This window comes from Schistocerca americana, chromosome 3 (assembly GCF_021461395.2).
Source record: "Schistocerca americana isolate TAMUIC-IGC-003095 chromosome 3, iqSchAmer2.1, whole genome shotgun sequence".
NCBI classification, from domain to species: Eukaryota; Metazoa; Arthropoda; class Insecta; order Orthoptera; family Acrididae; genus Schistocerca; species Schistocerca americana.
The window spans coordinates 226,008,442-226,036,178 of NC_060121.1; the positions used below are offsets into that span (position 1 = coordinate 226,008,442).

Below are 27,737 nucleotides of genomic sequence, written 5' to 3' on the forward strand. Positions count from 1 at the left end.
TGCATGCGTCATTAGCGGCCACTGGTGTGGCTATGTCTGACTGGTGGTGGGAGAAATGTCATGTGTTGACACGTCTTCTGCTGTACCAAAGAAGTGAACGGCAGCCAGAATGGTCAAGAAGCAAACAGCATTGATTCAGAGGACTGGTGGCTTTGTTGGCTTGCTGTTGCACTTGATGTCAAGTACTGTCTCACTGCAGGTGATCACACAGTGTAGCCCTGAGTAAGGTGACTGAAGTGGCAGCTGTAGCACGTCACTGCGTAGTATGACATGTGTACAGTGCTGTAGATTGGGATGTACAAATACTTTGCTGGTGTCATGCTGGGTCTGTGACTGTGTTCGGAGGTGGGCTATGTGGGTGCGCAGATGTTCTGTCTGGGTTGCGGCTGAAGCATCTTCTATTGGTTTCACTCACAGGACAAGCAGCAGCAGCAGCAGCAGCGGGAGTGTTTCCATACAGGCAGCACTGTGGCTAAGTTAGGAAGGCTTTCAGTGTTCAATGGAGCTGCTCAACCATGCCGATAGACAATGGGTGGTAGCTGGTTACCACAAACTGAAGCAACATGTGTGGACAGTGTGCAGTCAACCTGGCAGCCACAGTCCATAGTGACGTGACTGGGGCAGCTGAACCATGCCATCCAGATGTTGACGATGGTGGTAGTGTCCACTATGGGTGTCTCCTCTGGCCTGTGAGTGAAGCAGTCCATCACTGTCGGCAGACAACACTTGCCTTGGGACATAGAGAGCAAGCCTTCAATGTCCACATGGACAACTGCAATGTGGTGTTCATGTCGCGGAAGGCACCAACGGGTGCATGAGTGTGCCTCCCTACTTTGGTATGCTGGCATGCAGTTCAGGTGCATGCCTATTGACAGCAGTCTTTCTATAGTCCTGGTCAGATGAAACTTGCAGAAATGAGTGACACAGTGGTGTTGACGCTGGGGTGTGACAGCCTGTGGAAGTGGTTGAAAACAATGCACTGGAATTTTTCCAGAAGGATTGGGACAGCGATTCTGACATCTCTGTTACTCAGTCTGGTATTGATTAGTCAATGTGTTTGTCGTTCTATAGTTAACAGAGATTGATTTTGAGATTTTGATCAACATTAGATGATGTCAGTTTGTGCTATGATGCTTACTGTAAGGAAAGAATACCTTCATCTCTGTGATTTCCATTCACTGTCACACCCTACTTCTCCCTAATCTGCGACAGGAATGTTTGAGCATTTCTGAAAATATTTTCGGTGAGACTATCAGATATGCAGATTAGAGTGGTGATGATAATGTCTTTCTCTTTTTGTTACTAGAAGAACTACATATGTTTTTTGGTGTTGCGATATTCTTAGTGGTACATTAACCAAAAATTGAAATGCACTAGTCATACAAAGATTCTATTTCAAGTGTCTTTTTTGGCAAACCATATCCTAAAAAAAGTGTCAGAAAATCCAGAATTATTTGCATTTTTCTGGCAACCTCTAGTTTAAACCAGGAAATCTTTCTAATTCAAAAAAAGTGTATAATCTGGTGGATGTAGCAGTATCTAGAACATAACTTCCAAAATTTTTAAGTGTTTGGCAGGGAGATTATTGTACAAGGATTGCCTTTGTTTGGTACCAATTGTGCCAAAAAAGGCATGATTTGGTACATACCTGTACATGCTCTACGAAACAAAACATAGCTATGACTGGCCATCTACAATCTATCAGCAGGATTGAGAGTTTGAGAATCTTCCAGTATATAATTCTCAACTGGTCATATCTCTCATAACACAACTTCTCAACAAAGTGAATTACTTGACAACACACATTTCCTCTACTTCTGCTTGCAGATCTTCTAATCAAAACAATAATGGATACATGTGGAACACTGAAGTTGTCCAAACAGTGTAATGGAGATATGGCTGCCTGCAGATGAGGAAAAGTGTTTCTAATGAGCAAATTGACGCATGGTGCAGGGAATGGCAATTGAATCTCAATTTAGACAAGTGTAATGTGCTGCGAATACATAGAAAGATAGATCCCTTATCATTTAGCTACAAAATAGCAGGTCAGCAACTGGAAGCAGGTAATTCCATAAATTATCTGGGAGTACGCATTAGGAGTGATTTAAAATGGAATGATCATATAAAGTTGATCGTCGGTAAAGCAGATGCCAGACTGAGATTCATTGGAAGAATCCTAAGGAAATGCAATCCGAAAACAAAGGAAGTAGGTTACAGTACGCTTGTTCGCCCACTGCTTGAATACTGCTCAGCAGTGTGGGATCCATACCAGATAGGGTTGATAGAAGAGATAGAGGAGATCCAACGGAGAACAGCGCGCTTTGTTACAGGATCATTTATTAATCGCGAAAGCATTACGGAGATGATAGATAAACTCCAGTGGAAGACTCTGCAGGAGAGACGCTCAGTAGCTCGGTACGGGCTTTTGTTTAAGTTTCGAGAACATACCCTCACCGAAGAGTCAAGCAGTATATTGCTCCCTCCTACGTATATCTCGCGAAGAGACCATGAGGATAAAATCAGAGAGATTAGAGCCCACACAGAAGCATACCGACAATCCTTCTTTCCACGAACAATACGAGACTGGAATAGAAGGGAGAACCAATAGAGGTACTCAGGGTACCCTCCACCACACACCGTCAGGTGGCTTGCGGAGTATGGATGTAGATGTAGATGTAATAAAATGCAAGGACACAAAAGATGTGCATTTATCAACTATTCACAATAATGATGTGATTACAAAGAAAGGGAAAATTATCAGGCAACATGTGGCAGTTTTTATTAGAACCACAAAAGTGAAGAATTATAATAAATGAGTCAAAACTTGAACGACAATCAAAATACATTTCTAAAAGATTAACAATCATTTAAAAAAAATTGAAACTTTTTTAACAGTGCTCCTTCTAAAAGTAGTCAATTGAAAGACTGAAGGTAACCATAAAAAGGGGTTGAAGGTAACCATTAACCCACAAAAATACTTTTTTAAAATGATTTTCACTTGACAACTCCTTTTTTTATACATATCTTGCTGACAGTTAATCATATTTTCAGAGCAGTAGTACTATTACAAAAGTTTTGTGTCAATCATTCTTTACAAAATTTAAATGTTGTTCACATGGAAGTGAAACTCAGTTATATTAGCCTTTGAAATTAGTCAATTATGATCCCCTATATACTCACCCAGCAAATATAGTCATTTAAATAGGTAAGTTTCCTATAAGTCATACTCTTGATAAATGTTTCCTATCAGTCATATTCTTGACAAACATATGGATTTGGAATTTCTCACCTGAGTGTGAATGAAATACAGTATGAAAAATTCTGGCAGAATGTAAATAATTTAGGAGTAAAGAAGATCACTCACCAAACAGCAACTAGACACACAATGCCATGACTGCAGTTTGGCAGGTGGACTACGGTGGGGTGGAGGCTGTGTTTGCATTTCGGTGAGGTGGAGGCTGTGTTTGGGTGGGGTGGAAGCTGTGGCTGGTGCACGGGTTAGATATGTAATACACAGGTACCGGAACTGGCGAGGTGCACCGCATGGTGATGATATTGAGGCACGGATTGAGAGTGGGCGACAGAACAGATCGAGGGGAGACTGCTGAGTAGAGCACCTGGATGCTGAGAGATGGTGGGTATTGATTCCAGGAGAACTACAGGAGTGAAGGATGTGCTGGAAGGATAACTCCTATCTGTGTAGTTCAGAAAAGCTGATGCTGGAGGAAAGGACCCAGATTGCACTTGTTGCACAGCAGCCACTGAACTTAGGGATGTTAGGTTCAGCAGTATGTTGCGCCACTTGTTCTCGGTCACAGTTTGGCTATACAGCCTGGACACCTGTGGACAGCGTGTCTACACTGAAGGAAACTGCCTTGCCCACTACACTGAAGATCTCATGAGGGTCTTCACAGAAATTCATTACCCTCCCAAACCTAGTCTGCAAACAGATTTCTCATGCCATATCATAGCACACCCCTAATCCTTCCTCCACCAGGGTGTATATGTGGACAAAAAAATTCCCAGATTTCCCGGTTAAAAATACACTTTCTCCCGGATGAAAATACATTTTTTCCGTGTTAAGTAACAGTATACTTTTCCTCGGAGCTGTTAAACTTATCAATCCTTTCAATGGTAGTGGTTTTATACACCGGCCTAGAAATTCCCAACAGTTTAAAAAATGAAACTCAGGGGAAAAAACACGTTTTGGAAAGATGTCTGATGTGCAGCAACATGTATACTGCATATTTTCATATTATGGAAGTATAAATTCGAATTCCACCGAACACCGCATGTTACTTTCCAAAGGATTGAAATCAAGATTCCGATGCGCTTTTGTAAGCCAGTCGTAGCTCATGCAAGTGATCTCGCCAGCCGATGACTGCGGATATTCAGAGCATAGGACATGTGATGTAGTCACAGCCAATAGCAACATCACTGTTAAGAAGCGCAAACACACAAATAGGAAAAGGTAATTAATATACATAGTGTTGCTACAAGAAAAGGCTTTCACGTATAATATAGGTCTCTAAGATTAATAAGCTGCAAGAGAAGCTATGCTGTCACACACAAAGTTTATCCTTTTTGTGCGAGTTACACTTTTAGATAGATCACACAAATGTGTCAGTAAAATTTTTAACAACGACATAAATGTCTGATCCTTTGATCTCGAAAATATTCTAAATCGTAATCCTCAAACATCTGATTTTAGAATGAGAGTCAAACGCTCTGTGATTTTAGAAATTCATCGGACATTCGAGCACAGAGTTCATCTCGCGAAATAAGAAATTTACTTTGAAAGTAACCCTAGACTTAAGTTTTATATTCAAGTTTTTTTCTCTCATTCGTGTTTCATTGCTGCAATATTATTTTGCAGGAGCGAGATACAGTAATATTCTTCGTTAGAGTATTGGTTCTTACCAGTCAAAGTTACAAAAATTTAACTGAAAACTAAATCATTGAAAACTTCCCGGAATTCTAAAAAATTCCCGGGTTTTTCCTGGGTAAAAAAATTCCCGGGTTTTTCCCGAATCTCCCAGTTGTCCCGGGTCGTATAAACCCTGTACACACCCAAGAATTGGCTGCAAAGGAGTGACATCCTTGTCATCTGTTATCACCCTACACTGGAGCAACTGAACCATATCCTTTGCCAGGTCTTTGATTATCTGTCATCACACCCTAAAGTGAGGGACACCCAACCCAAGATCCTTCCCACCCCTCCTAAAATTATATATCATTACCCACCCAACCCACACAACATCCTGCTCCATCTCTATGCCAATCTTATTCCCAGCTCCTTGCCACCGGAGTCATAGCCTGTGGAAGACCTAGGTGCAAGACCTGCCTAATCCACCCATCCAGTTCTTCCTACTCCAGTCCTTTCACAAGGCTTATCCTATCCCGTCAGAGGCAGGGTCAACTGTGGAAGCAGCCATGTCATACAAGAACTCTGCTGTAATCATTGCACAACTTTTAATGTCGGCACAACACCCAACCTGGTGTCCACCAGAACGAATGGCCACCATAAAACTGACAGACGACAAAACTGTCCACCCAGTGGCACTACATACCCGAGTTCAGTTATAGTGTCACAATCCATGCAACACACCCTTCGCTCCCTTAATCCTCCTGGCCTCAATATCCACTAACCCAACGTCCCACGATCTCTACCCAACAGTTTCCCCTTCCCCTGTCCTGTCAACCCCACCAAATCCATGACTCCACATCATCTTCACTGTGCACACTTCCATGTCATCTTCATCATACATTACACATCACTGACCTTGGTACTGGTGCTTTCTCAAAAGCATTTGACACGGTGCCCCCTGCAGGCAAGCATACACAGTAGGTTCCCCGACATGTGAGTACCCTGAAGACTTCTTAAGTGATAGAACCCAATATGTTGATCTTGATGGCAAAAATTCATCAGAGACAAGGGCATCGTCAGGAGTGCCCCAGGTAACTCTGATAGGACTGCTATTATTGTCTATACACGTAAATGATCTGACGTACAGAGTGTACAGCAATCTGCAGCTATTTGCTAATGATCCTGTGGTGTACAGTGTAATGGTACATGTTGGTATAAAGCATAGCAACACATCTCACTTGAGTGAGTGTATCTACTGTGCTCAGCTTTGACGGAATTTATGTGCAGACATGAGAAAGAAAAATGCGGACACAGTACAGAAAGTGATGATGGATGTGCAATTTGGAATGGCGACTGAGGGGTCACCTGCACTTTGCAATTGTGCTTTGCGGGTACGGTGGACTCCAAAGAAGAAAGGGAGCCTGACGACAATGGTCGGGCACCAAAGAAAATTAGCGTTGTTATACAGACTCTATGCTCTGCTATCTTGAGTTAAGTATGAACTTATGGTTTTGGTCAAGCACTGTAGCATCATGTATGAACATGTCTGAAAAGTTTTGTTAATTATCAGTTGTTGTGAGTTGAGAACTTATTTGAATATACAAGAATTATGGAAACCATGTTTTGTAATTTCATAGTAAATTGTTTAAATGTAGAAGCTCTCTTAAGGCCATCAATGGTCACGTAAATGGCATTGCATAGAAGGACCACATCACGAGAAAACAAGACAGTGACTGGAAAATTTGGCAAAGAAGGTAACTGTTATAGCATAGAACAAGTAAAAACTTGGCATCTCGCAATATATTGATTAAAAAACCCTCAGTGGGAAGGTGTCATTGTTGCGTAACTGTAAGAAGATACAAACCGACTCGGACAAAATTTCTAGTTGGTGTGATGAATGGTAGCTAGCACTAAATGTAGAAAAATGTAAGTTAATGTAGATGAGTGCCAAAATCAATCCTGTAATGTTAGAGTACAGTATTTATAAAGTGCTGCTTGACACAATCACTTTGATTAAATGTCTGGGTATAACACTGCAAAGCAATATGAAATGAAACAAGGATGTAAGGACTGTAGTAAGGAAGGTGAATGGTCGACTGAGCAATCAACTTCAGATTATTGGGAGAATTTCAGGAACTGGATCACTTGTAAAGGAGACTGCCTATAGAACACTATTTTGACCTATTCTGAGTACTGCCCTAGTGTTTGGGATCCCCACTAGGTTGGATTAAAGGAAGACACTGAAGCATTTCAAAGGAGAGGAGTTAGATTTGTTACTGGTAGGGGATCAATCAACGTACAAGTGATGCTTTGATGGACATGCTTTCAGAACTCTAAAACGGGATTCCCTTAGGGTAACACAGCATTCTTTTTAAGGAATACTGCTGAGATAATTTAGAGAACCGGTATTCAAAGATGATTGCAGAACAATTCTACTGTTGCCAATGAACATTTCACATGGGGTTCTGAGGGGTAAGATAATAGAAATTGGGGCTTATACAGACAGGGAGATATAGACAGTCATTTTTCCCTCACTTTATTGGTGAGTAGAACAGGAAAGGAAATGACTATTACTGGTACACGGTACCCTCTGCCATGCACCATATGGTGGCTTGCAGAGTATGTATGCAGATTTAGATTAAATGCCTAGCCTGTGCACCTGCCATCTCCTCTTGCTACATCTCTTGCCAGCACAGCTGCTGTCTCCCTACCTACTAACTATCCATTCCAAACCCCTGTTCCTGCTTCCCACCTCTTTCTTCCTCTACTCAACCAATCCAACACAACCCTCATGCCAGTCTAGTTTACATGACATGCTGAACTGCAACCCTTGCATGGAAGAGAGAGAGAGAGAGAGAGAGAGAGAGAGAGAGAGAGAGAGAGAGAGAGAGAGAGAGAGAGAGAGTGCATTTCATGTAAATTATTTAAATGAATCTCAAAAATATTTTTATATGGCTAAATATTAGTCTTTTACACATTTATACCTGACTATTTATTTCTATTTAACAATTTTGCTACAGTAATTAATAAACTGTTAAGGAGAAGAAACTTTAATTTGCATTTAGAAACACTATTACAAACTATCCGGCTTTTATTCTGGGATTGAACAGTCAAGGCATTTTATAGCTGTGTATTTCAGTGCTATCTATGATGTAATTACATTCACTGCAAATATATGAGCTAATAAATTTACTATGAGGTTGTGGTATATAGTCCTAACTACTTAAACAGATGTTTACAAAATACACATGCATGAACTCATCAAATAATGTAATAATTACAGATTACAGTTTCCCATGACTGTACAATAACTTAGTAATTCCTATATCTATCCTTTGTGGTCATCATCACAATAAACCTGGTATCCACTACTAGAATGAGGTAACCTCCAGGCTTTTCCATACATTATAATATTATAGTGTAGAAGAAATCATGATTGATGAGTACTTACAAACATAACAGGAATTGTTGACGACATGATGTAATTATTACGAGGGTTGTTTTTTAAGTAAGGGCCGTTCGCGCGTATAGTCCCGTAGTTCGCGTGGACGCCGCAACAAGCCACCGCGCCACTTGGCGGCATCCTTCCCGCTCACACTGATGCAAGTTGCAGCTCTTTAGCTGATGTGTACGCATCGCTGTGCTACTTTATAATGTTTACGATTATTGAATCGCCCGCCGCGTGTGAGATACGGTCAGTGATACGTTTTTTGACCGCAAGAAGCCTATCAGCTGCAGAAATTCATCGTCAGTTAACAGAAGTCTATGGCTTGAATGCACTGAGTGAAGGTAAAGTGCGTCAATGGGTTAGAGAATTTAAAAATGTCCGTCAAAACGTCCATGACGAAGAATGCTCAGGCCGGCCCTCTGTGATCACTGATGATTTGGTGGTTGCAGTCAAAACAGATTCGTGAGGACAGAAGATTCACAATTTCCACTCTTTCTTTGGAATTTCCACAAGTTTCAAGATCGGTTTTTTAATTGTGTCTGAAAACCTAAACTTTAAGAAACTGTGTTCTCGGTGGGTACCCAGACTCCTCACAGAGGACCACAAAGGGAAGAGATTTGCCACTTCATTGGACTTTATGATTCGTTATGAGGAAGAAGGGGATGATATGTTGAGTCAAATTGTCACTGGGGATGAAACATGGGTATCCCCTATCACTCCCGAAAGCAAGCGACAATCGATGGAATGCCGACACACAACCGCACCCGTCAAGGTCAAAGCCAAACAGACGCTGTCAAAACCCAAGATTATGGCAACTGTGTTCTGGGACCGGCACGGTGTTTTGCTAGTGGACTTTATGCCACGAGGAACGACAATCAACTCAGATGCCTACTGTGCAACTCTAAAGAAGCTCCGCTATTTTCCCGAGAGCATGCAGCTTTACTCTATGGTTAAATAATGATGGCGTCCTCTTGGGTAAAATATTCTGGAGGTAAAATAGTCCCCCATTCGGACCTCCAGGTGGGGACTACTCAGGAGGATGTTGGTGTCAGAAGAAAGAAAACTGGCATTCTACGGATCAGAGCGTGGAATGTCAGCTCCCTTAATCGGGCAGGTAGGTTAGAAAAATTAAAAAGGGAAATGGATAGGTTAAAGTTAGATATAGTGTGACGTAGTGAAGTTTGGTGGCAGGAGGAACAAGACTTCTGGTAAGGTGAATACAAGGTTATAAATACAAAATCAAATGGGGGTAATGCAGGAGTAGGTTTAATAATGAATAGGAAAATAGGAATGTGGGTAAGCTACGACAAACAGCATAGGGAACGCATTATTGTGGCCAAGATAGATACGAAGCCCACGCCTACCACAGTAGTACAGGTTTATATGCCAACTAGCTCCGCAGATGACGAAGAGATTGATGAAATGTAAGATGATAAAAGAAATTATTCAGATAGTGAAGGGAGACGAAAATTTAATAGTCATGGGTGAATGGAATACGATAGTAGGAAAAGGGAGAGAAGAAAACGTAGTAGGTGAATATGGATTGGGGGGAAGAAATGAAAGAGTAAGCCGCCTGCTAGAATTTTGCACAGAGCATAACTTAATCATAGCTAACACTTGGTTCAAGAATCATAAAATAAGGTTGTATACATGGAAGAAGCATGGAGATACTGACAGGTTTCAGATAGATTATATAATGGTAAGACAGATTCGGGAACCAGGTTTTACATTGTAAGACTTTTCCAGGGGCAGATGTGGACTGTGACCACAATCTACTGGTTATGAACTGTAGATTAAAACTGAAGAAACTGCAAAAAGGTGGGAATTTGAGGAGATGGCACCTGGATAAACTGAAACAACTGGAGGTTGTAGAGAGGGAGTCAGGGAGAGAATTAGGGAACGATTGACAAGAATGGGGGAAAGAAATATGGTAGAAGAAGAATGGGTAACTTTGAGAGACAAAATAGTGAAGGTAGCAGAGGATCAAGTAGGTAAAAAGACGAGGGCTAATAGAAATCCTTGGGTAACAGAAGAGATATTGAATTTAATTGATGAAAAGAGAAAATATAAAATGGAAGTAAATGAAGCAGGCAAAAAGGAATACGTCTCAAAAATGAGATTGACAGGAAGTGCAAAATGGCTAAGCAGGGAAGGCTAGAGGACAAATTTAAGGATGTAGAGGCTTACTTCACTAGGGGTAAGATAGATACTGCCTACAGGAAAAATAAAGAGACCTTTGGAGAAAAAAGAACCATTTGTATGAATATCAAGAGCTCAGATGGAAACCCAGTTCTAAGCAAAGAAGGGAAAGCAGAAAGGTGGAAGGAGTATATAGAGGGTCTATACAAGGGCGATGTACTTGAGGACAATATTATGGAAATGGAAGAGGATGTAGATGAAGATGAAATGGGAGATAAGATACTGCATGAAGAGTTTGACAGAGCACTGAAAGACCTAAGTCGAAACAAGACCCCGGGAGTAGACAACATTCCATTAGAACTACTGACCGCCTTGGGAGAGCCAGTCTTGACAAAACTCTACCATCTGGCGAGCAAGGCGAAATACCATCAGACTTCAAGAAGAATACAATAATTCCAATAACAAAGAAAGCAGGTGTTGACAGATGTGCAAATTACCGAACTACAGTTTAATAAGTCACAACTGCAAAATACTAATGCGAATTCTTTGCAGACAAATGGAAAAACTAGTAGAAGCCGACCTCGGGGAAGATCAGTTTGGATTCCATAGAAATGTTGGAACACGTGAGGCAATACTGACCCTATGACTTATCTTAGAAGATAGATTACAGAAAGGCAAACCTACATTTCTAGCATTTGTAGACTTAGAGAAAGCTTTTGACAATGTTGACTGGAATACTCTCTCTCAAATTCTGAAGGTGGCAGGGGTAAAATACAGGGAACGAAAGGCTATTTACAATTTGTACAGAAACCAGATGGCAGTTATAAGAGACGAGGGGCATGAAAGGGAAGCAGTGGTTGGGAAGGGAGTGAGACAGGGTTGTAGCCTCTCCTCAATGTTATTCAATCTGTATATTGAGCAAGCAGTAAAGAAAACAAAAGAAAAATTTGGAATAGGAATTAAAATCCACGAAGAAGAAATAAAAACTTTGAGGTTCGCCGGTGATATTGTAATTCTGTCAGAGACAGCAAAAGACCTGGAAGAGCAGTTGAACAGAATGGATAGTGTCTTGAAAGGAGGATATAAGATGAACATTAACAAAAGCAAAACAAGAATAATGGAATGTAGTCAAATTAAATCAGTTGATGCTGTGGGAATTAGATTAGGAAATGAGACACTTAAAGTAGTAAATGAGTATTGCTATTTGGGGAGCAAAATAACTGATGATGGTTGAAGTAGAGAGGATATAAAAAGTAGACTGCCAATAGCAAGAAAAGCGTTTCTGAAGAAGAGAAATTTGTTAACATCGAGTATAGATTTCAGTGTCCGGAAGTCGTTTCTGAAAATATTTGTATGGAGTGTAGCCATGTATGGAGGTGAAATGTGGACGATAAATACGAGGTGCATTCAAGTTCTAAGGCCTCCGATTTTTTTTCTAATTAACTACTCACCCGAAATCGATGAAACTGGCGTTACTTCTCGACGTAATCGCCCTGCAGACGTACACATTTTTCACAATACTGACGCCATGATTCCATGGCAGCGGCGAAGGCTTCTTTAGGAGTCTGTTTTGACCACTGGAAAATCGCTGAGGCAATAGCAGCACGGCTGGTGATTGTTCGGCCACGGAGAGTGTCTTTCATTGTTGGAAAAAGCCCAAAGTCACTAGGAGCCAGGTCAGGTGAGTAGGGAGCATGAGGAATCACTTCAAAGTTGTTATCACGAAGAAACTGTTGCGTAACGTTAGCTCGATGTGCGGGTGCATTGTCTTGGTGAAACAGCACACACGCAGCCCTTCCCGGACGTTTTTGCTGCAGTGCAGGAAGGAATTTGTTCTTCAAAACATTTTCGTAGGATGCACCTGTTACCGTAGTGCCCTTTGGAACGCAATGGGTAAGGATTACGCCCTCACTGTCCCAGAACATGGACACCATCATTTTTTCAGCACTGGAGGTTACCCGAAAATTTTTTGTTGGCGGTAAATCTGTGTGCTTCCGTTGAGCTGACTGGCACTTTGTTTCTGGATTGAAAAATGGCATCCACGTCTCATCCATTGCCACAACAGACGAAAAGAAAGTGCCATTCATGCTGTCGTTGCGCATCAACATTGCTTGGCATCATGCCACATGGGCAGCCATGTGGTCGTCCGTCAGCATTCGTGGCACCCACCTGGATGACACTTTTCGCATTTTCAGGTCGTCATGCAGGATTGTGTGCACAGAACCTACAGAAATGCCAACTCTGGAGGCGATCTGTTCAACAGTCATTCGGCGATCCCACAAAACAATTCTCTCCACTTCCTCGATCATGTCGTCAGACCGGCTTGTGCGAGCCCGAGGTTGTTTCGGTTTGTTGTCACATGATGTTCTGCCTTCATTAAACTGTCACACCCACGAACGCACTTTTGACACATCCATAACTCCATCACCACACGTCTCCTTCAACTGTCGATGAATTTCAATTGGTTTCACACCACGCAAATTCAGCAAACGAATGATTGCACGCTGTTCAAGTAAGGAAAACGTCGCCATTTTAAGTATTTAAAACAGTTCTCATTCTTGCTGCTGAAAGTAAAATTCCATCTGCCGTACGGTGCTGCCATCTCTGGGACGTATTGACAATGAACGAGGCCTCATTTTAAAACAATGCACATGTTTCTATCTCTTTCCAGTCCAGAGAAAAAAAATCGGAGGCCTTAGAACTTGAATGCACCTCGTAGTTTAGACAAGAAGAGAACAGAATCTTTCGAAATGTGGTGCTACAGAAGAATGCTGAAGATTAGATGGGTAGATCACATAACTAATGAGGAGGTATTGAATAGAATTGGAGAGAAGAGAAATTTGTAGCACAACTTGACTAGAAGAAGGGATCAGCTGGTAGGGCATATTCTGAGGCAACAAGGGATCAACAATTTAGTATTGGAGGGCAGCGTGGAGGGTAAAAATCGCAGAGGGAGACCAAGCGATGAATACACTAAACAGATTCAGAAGGATGTAGGTTGCAGTAGGTACTGGGAGATGAAGAACCTTGCACAAGATAGATTAGCATGGAGAACTGCATCAAACCAGTCTCTGGACTGAAGACCACAACAACAACAACATATGCTATTTATTAGTAATGGTACTTGACACAAGTGTATTTTAAATGTTCTGTGAAATATTGTATACATGCAAAATACAATAGTATTATTTATTTACAAAGTCTATGCGCTATGCCCATATTGGAGCACTAGAATCAGTCGACATACAATTAAGTCTTGCAAGTAGAGATTTGGATTTCACCTTCCTCTATTTCTCTGAAAACTTTTTCATTTTTTGATGACCTAACTGCCCTTTCTGTGGCGTACTGCAGTGGCAGCTCCTGCAAAACTCTTATCAGTGTGCTACAATGAATATGCTACAATGTGGTAACCTACTGCTGTTTGACTTAAAAAGGTAGTAATCATAACTAAATTCAATATTTTAATTTTACATATACAAATTGAATTGGTCAAATATATTTAAATTTTATAATTGCACATGGGTAGGGGGAAGGAGGTGGGGGGGGGGGGGGGGGGGGGGGTTGTACAGTAGCAACAGGAATCAAACCCAAGCCAACGAATTGCGAAGTGCACTTGACCATCAGGCATGGAGCCATTACATCAACTGCTCCTCAAAGATCTCCCATAATATGACCTGGTGCTGTGAGCAATGTGGCACTAATAGTGCTAGAAGGGGTGACATCATCAGAGCATGCATAGTAGGAAACAGTTTGTCGCATCTCCTCTCTGAGTTCGTTGTATTGCAGCTGACCATCATTTCAGCACTCAACACTGGTTTCTAGTTATTGTGCAGAGAATGCTACAAAACATATTTCATCCAGTTTTAACTGCATGCCAGCACTGCATTCAAAGAGATATAGCGAAATTTTAGTGCGACTTCCAGCTTGCTTTTGAAGAGAAATGGCATAATTTCAATGTGATTTCCAGCTTGCATTCGAAGAGAAATGGCATAATTTTAGCGTGATATTTACAATGTGCTGTAGCACATTAGCACGTGATAACCGTCTGCCACTGGTCTACTGTTTTTGTTTAAATATTTTTAGCATAAAAAATATTAGCAAAAGGATACATTGCTACTCAATATAAAGATGAAATGCTGAGTTGTAGACAAGCACAAAATGTCACCTTTACAGTGAGCAGCAATCTATCCTTTTCCTAATGTTGTTGATATTACAACCTGGCGTTTCCATTATTGGTTTTTAATATAAGCCTCATGTCTCTATTTCTCAGAATTGTCTTTTCCTCTCCGTTTCCAATTTGTTGCACTCTTATAATTAAGTCTTCTAAATCATCCTGGACCTCACTGAAATAGTTGTTCTTGGTTTTAATTTTCCAATAGTAAGTGGAGAACCAAATCGACAACAGATAAACTACAGAATGTAAACAAAAGAATCATCAGAACTTGTATGTGCTTGTCGACAGCTCAAAGCTTTTGCTATTTGCTGAGTGGTCTCCTTTACTCCTGCATTATTCAAATGAATGAAAGTTACACAAACTTCTCATAAATATTTTATATAGCTATATGTTGGTCTTTTACACATTTATCACCGACTACTCATTTTTACCAGGCGCAGAAGTACGAAACCAGAATTTGATTGCAATAATTACGTGTCTGTCATTTGAAATTAATAAACAATATTTTATTCAAAATAATCTCCATTGTTATTTATACATTTCTTCCACCTCTCCAGCAGGATATGAATTCCATACCAAAACAACAGTTCTTCTTTAGAAGCGATCCAGTCAGTGAGCCATTTTCGTACAAATTGAAGTGTTGTTCAGTGAGAGTGTGTCCCAGTGACGCAAATAGATGATAATCATATGTAGCCAAGCCTGGAGAATAAGCTGCATGCCCTAGTACTTTCCATATGAATGCACCAATCATTTCCCTGATCCGTTTTGGTCTGTGTGACGGGACAGTATCATGGAGCAATATGACTTTGTGTTGCCTTTTTCCATATTCCGGTCATTTCTCACACAATGTTCAATTTAAATCGATCATTACTGTTGGTAGCGATCAGTGTTAATGATTTCACCAGGTTTTAGCAGCTTATAACAGATGACACCCTTCTGATCCCACAAAACCCAGAGCATTGTCTTCTTTCCAAAGTCTTGCAGTAGATGTTGATGGTTTGCCTGGGTTTACCCAGGATTGACAATGATTAGGATTCTCAAAACATATCTGTTTTTCATCACCTGGCACTTAAATGGTGAAACTAATTTCTTTTGTATCTGGGGAGCAGTGTTTCACAAGTGATCTTTCGATTTACTCTCATTCAGTTCGTGTGGAACTCATTTTCCCACTTTCTTCATCCATAGCTTTCAACTGAAGACAAATGGCTTTCTGCATCACATTCAATTGTTCTGCAAGCTCCTGTTGAGTTTGAGTATCATTTTCATCCAATAAGGCTTGCAATTTGTTGTCTTCGAACTTTTTCGGTGGTTTCTCACGCTCGTCGTTTCTTACACAAAAATAACCATTTTTTAATTTTTTTAACCACTCAAAACACTGTGCTTTTGCAACACCATGTTCGCCAAATACTTTGACAAGCATTCAATGCAATTCTGCAGCAGTTTTCTTCAAATGATAACAGAAAACCAATGCTGTCCACAAATTGTAGTTCGTAGGCACGAAACTCAACATGTTTAGGGGTTTGAAACATATACTGATGTATGAAACTTGGGTAGCTGTGTGCCGACATCCTTCGTAAGCCATTACAGGTAGCAGATGGCACTGCAGACACGGTTCCGCGGACCCTACACTAGCGGCTAGCATCATCTATAGGGAAATTCCAGTTTCATACTTCTGCACCTAGTATTCAACAATTTTTCTACAATACAGAAGAAACTGTGAGACAGAAGAAACTTTCAAATGACAGAGCACAGCAATCAGTCATCCTTATCATGCAAGTTTTATTTGGCAAATATAGATTTCAGCTAGTGCCTCAGCCATTATCAATGCTAAAAAAATACAAGAAGTACATAGTCAGGTGATAGTATGAAAAGTTACGCACAGTATCAATGCATGTTCTAGTACATCAGCCGCCTGTTCTTCGGTTTTCTGTCACAGTTCGTTCAAGACTACTGTATAATGAATACAGGCTTTGCAGAGAACACAACAGTTAGCTGTATGGCGCCCTCTATATGAACTTCATCTTATATAACACTCAAGTAATATTATTTACACTGCTGTCTGACTATTAGCACATTTAACAGTAAACATAGAAAATATAAAGATCTGGATTCACTCCTTGTGAGTCAATTGCTTTGTTATTCTTTAAAACACATATGTAACATCATACTGGTAAAACTTTTAAAAAATATTTACAAAACACAAGAAGGCACATGCTGTACACTGCGGCTATTTACAACTCATTTGATTTAAATGTTTTTATCTTTTTTACTATTTTTCTCTTTATTTAATCATTGTGATGGGTATGTTGTACCTCTTATTTACTGAATAGTTCATAGACGGCGCCAATTCTGTGCCATTTCAAATAGATTTTAATTATAAATACAATAAAACCAATATACCCAGTTGCTGTTTTTAACAATTTACATACATCTAAACTAACATACCAAGTAGAAATTTCTGTAGGTTCAATGTTATAACCACTGTGCTCATACGGCATTATGTTAATGGCTGCTACATATTGGCAAGACAACAGGAGCTACTTCGTACCCCCCGGGGTCAGGCCATTCACTGCTTCCCAATAAGAAGTTTTAAAACAATTCCCAGAACAGTCCATTTTTCATAATGATCTGATCATTACTCAGGTTGCAGTTGACATTTTTGCAATAACAAAAGATCTCCAGCTCTTCTAGCAGGTTGAGGAAGCTGCCCTTCTGACACTTATGCAGCAGCCACGCAACAGGTGTCAAAGTCAGTAATTTATGTTTTGTTGTAAGTAAACAAGCAGCCATACTTGATTTCTCTGTGTTATCTTTTCTACCCAACATGACGTCCTCCCCAAAGCTAATTTCCAGCCTCCTTTCCGTTTGGCCAACGTACCACACCCGACAGTCTGGGCAATCAATTTCATACACTTCAGGAGCATGAAATATGTTCTTTGTATCTACAGTATACATCCTAAGTTATTTTAGGTTCCAAAAGTCACTGTCACATTGTACTTAAATGTGGTAACAGTCAGTCAGAAATGTAAATAATTTTACTTGTGTTTTATTTTGTGTTATTCCAACATAAATTTGAAGTTTTTTACTAGAGACCATAGCTGCTTTCCCTGAGTGCTATACATTACTTAGTTCATATAGAGGGCACCATACAGCCAACCAATGTGTCTTGAATGAACTGTGACAGAAGCAAGAAGAATATGGGGGCTGACGTAATAGAACATGCATTGATACTATGAAATGGTGGTATGTAATGTAATGTATAAGCCATATAGGTTATGCCACGATTTGTAACTTCTCATATTATCGCTTGACTGTGTACTTCTTGTATTTTTTTAGCATTGATAATGGCTAGGCATAAGCCAAAATCTAGATTTGCCGAATAAAACCTGCAAGAAAAGGACAACTGATTGCTGCGCTCTATAATTTGAAAGTCATACCACACTCGTTGAGTGCACCCACATTCCTAATGGAAGGTAACTTGAAGAAGCAACTTTAATCTGCATTCAGAAACACTAGTACAGACGCCACATGTTTTATTCTGTGGGTGGACTTCCGAAAAGTTTTTTATAGCTGTTGTGAAGTATTAGTTGATACTTCTAACTGGTTAAAAACAGATGCTTACAAAATGTACATGAGTTGCCTCAACAAATAATGCAATAATTACTTTTATTTGAGCAAAGAATACTTCTTGACTAATTTATGTGAGAAGTTCCCCCAAAATATTTTAGTGTTATGTTGCGAATCAGCAGCTGATATGTCACTAGGAGCCAAATGTTATTTCCTTGTTGCTACTGGTAAATGGGTGGAAGGTGGCCAAAGTGATCTGTCGTTATAGGAATCTGGACACACGACCAAAATATTAGTTCACACAAGTACCCTTTAAATAAATATATTGTACTCAACTTATGCAAAAGAACTGCTACACTGGTGACAACTTGTGGCAGCCATTGCAAGCTATAAGCAGAAACCTGACATGGCATGCACCTATGTGAACTAAAAGTTTACCATTAGAGCTAACTATGAACATTTCGGTGTAAATTCAGCACCAGCTAGTGACTAGAAGTAATCATGAACTAGCAGACTGTTGTCCAGGCGCCCACCACTTGTAACAACATCCTGGTGGTCTTCAATGGCAGATGGCCTGGAGAATCCTCACAGAGGAGTTGTTCAAAGTGTCGCTCATGATGCCCCCTGGAATCTTTGAGGCGCTGGCTCTGGTACCATCGATAAGCAACAATACTACATTTTGCATATGAAAACAATGAATGGAAAATGCAACATATGTTAATTTTCTGACATCTATAAGAGGCAGTCTAGATGCTTGTTCCCAGTAGCATCAACTACACTGCACGTGTTTTACTGGCAAGCCCATATGCATCCTCCATACAATCCCAATTTCTCCTTATGCAATTTCCATATTTTTCGAGCCCTAAAAAAAGACGTTAGTGGCTTCTGATATGCTTCAAACAAACAGTTGCACCATTTGTATAATCATGTTTCCGTAGTCAACCGCAAACATTTTTTCATGAAGGCATTGACCTTCTTGTCTCACAGTGGGGAAAATGTATTACCAGTTATGGCATTTATTTTTGAAATAATAAGCAGTTTACTTACTTTTATTCCACCCCCTTCATTTTCACCATCCGTTCAAAAATATAAATAAGTTCAAATACCTTGGTGAAATTGTAATCCAGATCTCAAATAAGAAAGCCACAATAGAAAGCAGAACTTAATTTAAACAAGCCCACACCCCACCAACCTAAAACAACAAATCTCTCTCAATGATTGTCAAATTCAAACACTTGTATTCTAACATAGGCAAACGAAACAACATTTAAGTTTTACTAGTCTAGGTTCTAATAACATTGACGTATAGTAGAAAAAGTTAATTTTCCACATTCAGACTGTATGATCCAGATTGCTGATACACCACTTCGGTAGACAAATGCAGCCAAGTGAACAAATGATCAGTTGACTGATGAAGTTCTCTACAAGAATCCAAGATTTTAAAAAACGAAGAAGAAAGAAAGAAAGATCAATTCAATGACCTAATGTAAGATGAGTAGGTGCCCTTAGTAAACATGCAATACAAACACTGTCTTTTATAATGGCAGTTTTGTTTGTCCCCCCCCCCCCCCCCCCTCCCCAAATGACATGTCACATACAATTGCGAAATCATTAATATAACATATTTTGCTTTCTCCATTCACTGTTGTCAATCACAAAAATATTTGGGGCAAGCTTCTCACTTAGTCAAAAAGTATTCATTGCACAAAGGAAAGTAAGCCACAAAAATGTGCCCTTTGTTGAAGTTGCTTGCGTATTGTTGCTACAATGATACCTCATTTGGTTCAGTTCCACATATATACTTTCCTTACCACGTCATGTCCTGCAACACCACCACGTAGCATTTTTCTCATGGTGGGGAGTGGTCATAATGTTTCGGCTTATCAGGTCTTATCAATAGCTGTCTGTGTTTCAAGCCAATAAAGTAAACTCGCAGTTTTTCCAGGCCGTAAATTAAAATTTATGTATGGTTGAAAAAAACTGTTTATCAATTCACTGTTGGGTGTTGCTCTTACCTGGGTCAACAAGGATATTGTGAAAGTTCTCTTTCATCTGTTTTCGTGCTTTTAGCTTCTCATTTCCAGCCAGATTTCGATACATTTCATACCCCATCACCATTACACCACCTTCTTCATGCCACTTTTTTAACTGGTACATGCGCTCATAATTTTTCTTGTAGCTGTAAGTTAGGAAATAAAACTTATTTTTAATTAACTTATTCTGGCTAATTACTTAATACACATAACAGACTAACTGAATAGACAAAAAATAAATAAATAAATCAATAAAATAAAAATGCAATTGTGTATGAATTATCAACTAATTCTTGATGGCCAGTGAGCATTTGGTTCACTATTTACATTCCTATCCTTACATTTTACCAAGGGCCAGTGATAGAAAAAGTAATTGCACAAAATAATGCCATAGCTACAACGTAAACAAAACAAACAATGTCTGTGGTGTGACAAGACTACACCAAAGATATCTGGATTTAAGGACACAGTATGGAGCTGATATTAAAGTAAATAAAACTATGACTAAGTGGTTGCTCATCAACAAAAGTCTGTAAAAGCAAAGTCTTCTCTAATTCAGTAAATTAAATTTTAAATACATTTACCAATATCGGTATGACAAAAGGAAGCTTAGGGTTTAACATCTTTTTGACAGCAACGTCATTAGAGATGGAGCACATTCTCAGAAAGTTTCATGAATGAAGTAGGAAATTGGCCATGCCTTGTCAAAGGGACCACCCCAGCATTTGCCTGTACCAATTCAGGGAAATGGAAAACTTAAATCTGGATGTCCGGACATGGATTTCAACAGTCAAATGGCTCTGAGCACTATGCGACTTAACTTCTGAGGTCATCAGTCGCCTAGAACTTAGAACTAATTAAACCTAACCAACCTAAGGACATCACACACATCCATGCCTGAGGCAGGATTCGAACCCGCGACCGTAGCAGTCACGCGGTTCCAGACTGAAGCGCCTAGAACCGCACGGCCACACAGGCCAGCAATTTCAACAGTCATCCTCACAAATGTGAGTCAGTGTGCTAACCACTGCACCACCTCACTTGGTGACAAAAGAAAAATAGGTTTTGAAACAATATCAATGTTGAACAGGCAACAAGATTATTACTTACCGCATCAACAGTTATGAAAAGGTTAGATTGATAAACAACATAAAGATAACACACACACATCACACAACGCAATAGTTGCAGTCGGGCCAGAGCAGCCTGCAATGTGCATGAGATGTGTGTGTGTGTGTGTGTGTGTGTGTGTGTGTGTGTGTGTGTGTCTGTGTGTGTCAGCAAGTGTGCACATTGTTTTATTACTTAATGTGCTTCAAGTAGACTAATTCATATGCAATAAGTACCTCCTCCTTTGTACACACAATTTGTATTTAACAAATTTATTTAGCAAGGATACAGACTGTCAGTTCTTATCTCCATTGGTATTTGATTAACTATTAGAATCTGGAGGAATTTAATTGCCTCTCCACCTAATACGATCACAGCCAGTTACGGAGGCAGCTAGTACAACACAATCACATTATAATGTGTGTCAGAAAGATGAACTATATTCGAGAACTGGTCAGATGAGAGTTCTGTACACAGTCCTCTTTATGAATGAATTACACTTCATTACAAAAAGAATGGCTGCTACTCATCATATAGCAGAGATGCTGAGTCACAGATAGGCACAGCAAAAAGAGGTCGGAAAGTGAGCATTTGGCCAAAAAGGACTTTGTTGAAAATAACACACACACACACACACACACACACACACACACACACACACGGCACATGCAAATGCCTCAGCTGCCATAGACTGTGGTCATGTGTTTGTGAGTTGCGTAAGCGCGCGTGCATGCGCTCACGTGTGTGTGTGTGTTGTCGACAAAGGCCTTGTTGGCCAAATGCTCACTTTCCAACAGACTTTTTGTCGTGCCTGTCAGTAACTCAGCATCTCCACTACGTGGTGAGCAGCAGCTATCCCTTTCATAATACTGTTACATTCCATCATGGATTATACGTCATTAGTATTACAAAAGGAATCTAAGTCCGTCATTTATGTTCATCACAACCAGGGTTTGTGGTCATTCCACTTATGTCACTCTGAATGTATACCCCAAAATATTTTACAACTGTGACCGATTGCAGTGATTCCATGTTGATTCAGGAATCAAGCAATATTTAGGTTTTTCACAACTATTAATGACATTACATTTGGTTATGATGAATGACAACTGTCACTTTTTGTACTAAGTGATAACCAACTCCAGGTCTTGCAGAACTACATCACTCTTGTGACATTCAAAATCGACACCACTGAGCTTCCCACATCATTTAAAATCTCATTTATAGGTACAATTCATGATATCCGTTCAATCAACCTTGCCTGCAGGATCACAAGCCTGCTTTGTTTCTGATAATGTTTTTCCAATGAGCACAATACATTGAGTTATTTTTATTTAGATAACTTCTGTATAATAACATACCTAATTTGGTGATAGTTTTCAGGTATGCACTTTGTTTTCTCAGTGGCAGTGCAGAACAGTATAAAAGACTTGACAAGAAAGGGCATCAACTTGGGCCACTTAACATACAGGCACCTGCGTTCAATGGATGCAAAAGAGAAAGCACAGATCCACATGACTGATGCTTTCAGAATATATGTATATTCTTACATATACCTTTCTCAGTCTCCAAACAAGTTGTCATTTATAGAACACCACATGTCCCACAATTCAGAACAATCTGATGTCCATTAGTTTTCTCCTTTTTAGTTCATGATATGACTATTGCTCAGGGTCCATGAATGTATTATTTTAAAACCAATAACCTTAATCTTGGCTAAAACAATGAACTCATGGACATGATCTCACATATAACTCAGGACTATTTGTCTTATCTCAGTGGGCACTAATACAGGATTTGAACTCAACTCATGTAAATTGCAAGAAGACCTCATCACTCATACATGCTTATTGCTCCTGACTTCTAAGATTTTTTTATCTCTTTAACACAAATGGTTCACAAATATTTTCTCCCTGAGCTAAAACACACACATTTTTGAATACTTTCCATATGAAGAACCTGACTTGAAAATAATCTACCAAAAACTCAAAGGACAATTACACAGGAGGAAGTTTACCTTGTCTTTCTTTAAAAAAATCATATCCCTCTTTCAATCTTTTCTTCTCTGTCACAATCTCTCACATTCAAATGTTATTAACAGTGTTTTGAAAGAACAGAAAAGTTTAGCATTGACACTGATGTTCCAGATTATTACTACTGATGTTGAATTTATAAGTGTTATCACAATGACTAGTGCAATGAACAATACAAAACAAAAGAGGGCATGAGAAACTATGTTTATGAATTCTGAAATACCTACTTTTTGGTCTTATATCATAGCATCGGTCTAGCCCACATGATCCAGTAAAGTAAATACTGATATTTGACTGAATGACAGGTTCACTTCTATAAAAACACTTATTTTCATGACTAGTTTTGGCACCTAGGTTCACAAGGTCACAACATGACTACTGTTGTAATAAATAATTGAGCATTTAATGGCCTGGAGGTCAAAACTAACTGAAAAATGCAATAGTAGCTCCAGTTAATCAAAGTGACAACAGTTCTATGTTAATCAATGTAGCTACAATGGACATTTGAAGAAAATAACAAATAACAAAATAACAAATAATATTTCAGAAAATAATGTACTTACTTGGTAAGTTCGTACACTTCTATCTCATCACTATCAGGCAGATCCTTTAGCCAAATCTGAAACTCATTCACCCAGTTCTTGATTGTGCTGTATGGGCATATGATGAGAACTGTCTTCACAGAAGTAGCAGAGTTACACAAAACTGTGTGCACCAAAGCAACAACCTGAAAGTGCAAGACCAAAAATTAGTGCAGAGACAATACATTGAGTCTACTCATTCAGGCTTTGGTATGCTGTAACACTAACATGACAAGGCAAGCAACCGAATTTACCTGACTAAAAGGCAATCCTTAATATATAAAATGAGCCCTTTTTCGACGAGGCACCTTCAAAAATTTTTATTTTTAACCTATTCCAAATCAAATTGACACACTGTTTCACTGATATACAGTATCTTAAGATTTGTCTTACAAGTTAACAGTATTTACTGTACTGTAAACAACTGTGGTATTTTCTTAGACAAATTATATGATGCTGATGTTCAAGATGTTTTTCTCAAATGCTGAGTGAAGCTGCTGCGCTACTGTCATTTTGCTTCATAATGTAAATCCCTATCTTTTCATCACTGTTGTGCACCCCCTTGTACTTAATTTGAATTCTATGAAAATTGCTCTTTTATCTACAGTGCCTTCATTTGAATGGTTTCTTAAGCAATCAGGAAGTCTAAAATGCATTTCTCTCACACATACTGATCAACCTGCTGCAAATTCACAAAACCTTCCCTGATTTGGTCTCCTGAAAGTGTGGTATGCAACTCTGGCAATCCCATGCACCTAACATTACACATCTTCAAGTTTTCAAATTTTTACTTTCAAAAAAGGCGGATCAAAGAATTTGCATTAAATTTTGCTTGAAAAATGGAATGAAGTGCGGTACAGCATTCAAAATGTTGATTGTGGCTTTTGCCGAATCTATTGTGAGTAGCACAAGAGTTTATGAGTTGTATAAATGTTTCAAGGAGGGTTGAGAAGACGTTCAAGCCAATGACCACCCTGGACGCCCTAGCACATCAGTAACTGATGAGAATGTAGAAGAAGAAAAGAAAAATGCATCTGGAAAATCAACAAATCACCATCAGAGAGGTTGCTGATGATGCCGGCATTCTTCTGGCTCATGTCAATCAGTTTTCTCATATGTTTTGAGCAGAAAACCTTCTGCAATGAGGTTTGTTCCGAAATTGTTGAATTTCGACCACAAGCGAAGTCGTGTAGACATTGTTTAGGAATTGCTGAAAGAAATCGACAATGATCTGGAACTTCTATAGAAGGTTACAACAGAGGAGAAAACATAGGTATACAGATACAACATCAAACCCAAGGGAAAATTGTCCCAATGGAAACTGACTGAAGAGCCAAGACTGAAAAAAATTTCACAAGTTAAATCACATGGACAGGTTCTTCACACTGTTTTCTTAGATTATAAAGGGCAGTGCATCACTAGTTTCTGCCTTATGGTCAATAAAGAATACTGCCTGGAAGTTATGTGCTGTTTGCATGAAGCAATCTGAAGAAAATGACCAGAATTATTGCAAAACAACTCATGGAAATTGCACTGCAATAATGTTCCTGCTCACATCTCAATGCTTTTTGTAGTTTTTGGAAGGGAAAAGAAAAGAAAAGAAGAAGAAGAAGGACACAACAACATAATGTTGCTCCAGCCACCATACTTGCCAGAAATGGCCCCGTGACTGTTTTCTATTCCCGAGACTGAAGACAATCACGAAAGGGCATCATTTTGGCACCACTGTTAAAATAAAAACATAATTCCTGAAGAAGCTGAACACCATAACGAAAAATTAGTCCCAAAAATGCATCCAAGACTGGAAAAAGTGCTGGCACAAGTGTGTTGTATCTGGGGGGGGGGGATTACTTTGAAGGGGATAAAGCTGATGTGGAATAAATAAAGATACTTTAAGAAAAACAATAATTTTCATTACTTTTTGATGCCACCTCACATGTATATTCGCTTCGGTAACATCAAATTTTCTTCCTGCAGCACAGTTATTTGTGGTCTCTGCTCCATGAGTAACCATTATCTTAAAATTACTGACATACTCTCTGCATGAGCAAACTGTGAACTGCAAACTCTTAGGATTATGTTTAACAACAATTACGACTGTGAATTACATCCATTATCAATTGCTATTATCTACTGTCCTTACAGCACTAAGCAAACTGAATGACAACAGTATGCTATCCTCTCGGCTCCCTAGTGCTGAATCAGTAGAAATCTGAACAACCTGAGTTAACAATGCACTTCATAATTTGTTGCCAAATTCAAAAATCAACAGTGTTGTCAAGCAATAGCTGCTCTAATGCCATTGTTGAATCTTGCATGTCACCTACTCTGCCACATTTTGAGTGTTCTGTTGGAATATATTGGTGTTAGAATTAATTTGTCACCCATAAAAATGCATGCTATTGTTGAGTATTTCTCCATTTGTAAAGCAAGCTCAGTTCTGACATCTTATAGGTGGAGGTGAATTGGAGTTTAAAAAGTTGATAAAAAGAGAAGAGCAAGTTACAGGGGATGGATTTTCGTGGTTGGCAGGACAACAAAATTTGCTAGCCACCAGCCTTACCATATACAGCCAAGTTGGTGCCACTGAATCTCTTCTCATCTCACTCAAATCTGTGCATGACCTTAACTACCAACCTTCATGTGATGACCCCTTGTTAACCTCAGCAACCAAAATTTTTATGTAAGTTTTCATTCAGCCGCAAATTGCATATTTGTATCTAATCTGGTGCTACAGAGAAGTCAGAATACAGGACATAAAATTACTTATGATAATGATTACAAAAATCTCACACTGTTACTTACTGGACATGATGCACACCAGTTTTACATCAACTGAATTTATTATGTTAGCAGCCAACAATCTCTCATCTATTCTGTCATCACTAATAACACAGCAGAGTGAAGCAGTTGGTAATATAGAATGATACTGATTGACTCTTTACTTTGCGCTACTAAAGCGTTTTATTTTGTATTATTAGAGGGTTCTATTTTCTCGGATCGTACGAAGGGTGTTATGCCTGCAGGACTATATGTAGTCTTCAAAATGGTGTCCGTAACTCCAAGCAGGGAGCAGTCATTGAGTTTCTTATGGAGGAAAACCAGAGCATTGCAGACATTTGTAGGCCCCTGCAGAATGTCTATGGAGACCTGGCAGTGAACTTACATATGGTTAGTCTGTCATTACTTCAACAAGTTCATGCATACATGTCTGATCTCCCATGTGCCAGCTGACTGCACACAGCTGTGACCCCTGCAATGTCAGACTGTTTGGATACTCTCATTCAAAGTGATCAATGGTTCACAGTCAAACACTTCCCTGCACAACTGGACCTCTCAGCTAGTAGCGGTGACATACTAATTCACCAGAGGATACTTGAAGGGATGTGCCCGCAGGGTTCCTTGCCAGCTAAGAGAAGACCATAAAGAGCAATGCGGAACTGCTTGCACACTGTGATGGTGATTGGGACAATTTTTTGTCGAACATAATCACAGGCGACAAAACATGGGTTCATTACTTTGAACCAGAAGCAAAACAGCAATCCATGGAGTGGCGCCACACCACCTCCTTGGAAGAAAAGTTCAAAGTCACACCCTCAGCTGCTAAAGTCAGTGGAGATTATTGGAGGCTTCTATTTCCTTGGATTGTACAAGGGGTGTTATGTCTGCAGCACTATACGTAACCTTCAAAATGGCAGCCTTTACACTCCACGGGATTATTCTGTACAATGTCCACTCCATGGTGCAATGGTCAATTCTGAAATGTATTGTGCTACCCTCCATGG

General features: G+C 39.6%; 1 protein-coding gene across 1 annotated transcript in view; it reads right to left on the reverse strand.

Moving 5' to 3' along the window:
• The window catches only part of LOC124605988 (transcriptional regulator ATRX homolog), a 493,634-nt gene that overhangs the window by 187,845 nt on the left and 278,052 nt on the right, over positions 1–27,737 (reverse strand). The window contains exons 21-22 of the mRNA XM_047137952.1: positions 23,935–24,098; positions 20,211–20,374 (exon numbers count right to left, since the gene is read on the reverse strand). Coding sequence (XP_046993908.1) covers positions 20,211–20,374; positions 23,935–24,098 — 328 coding nt within the window. The remainder of the gene's footprint in view (positions 1–20,210; positions 20,375–23,934; positions 24,099–27,737) is intronic.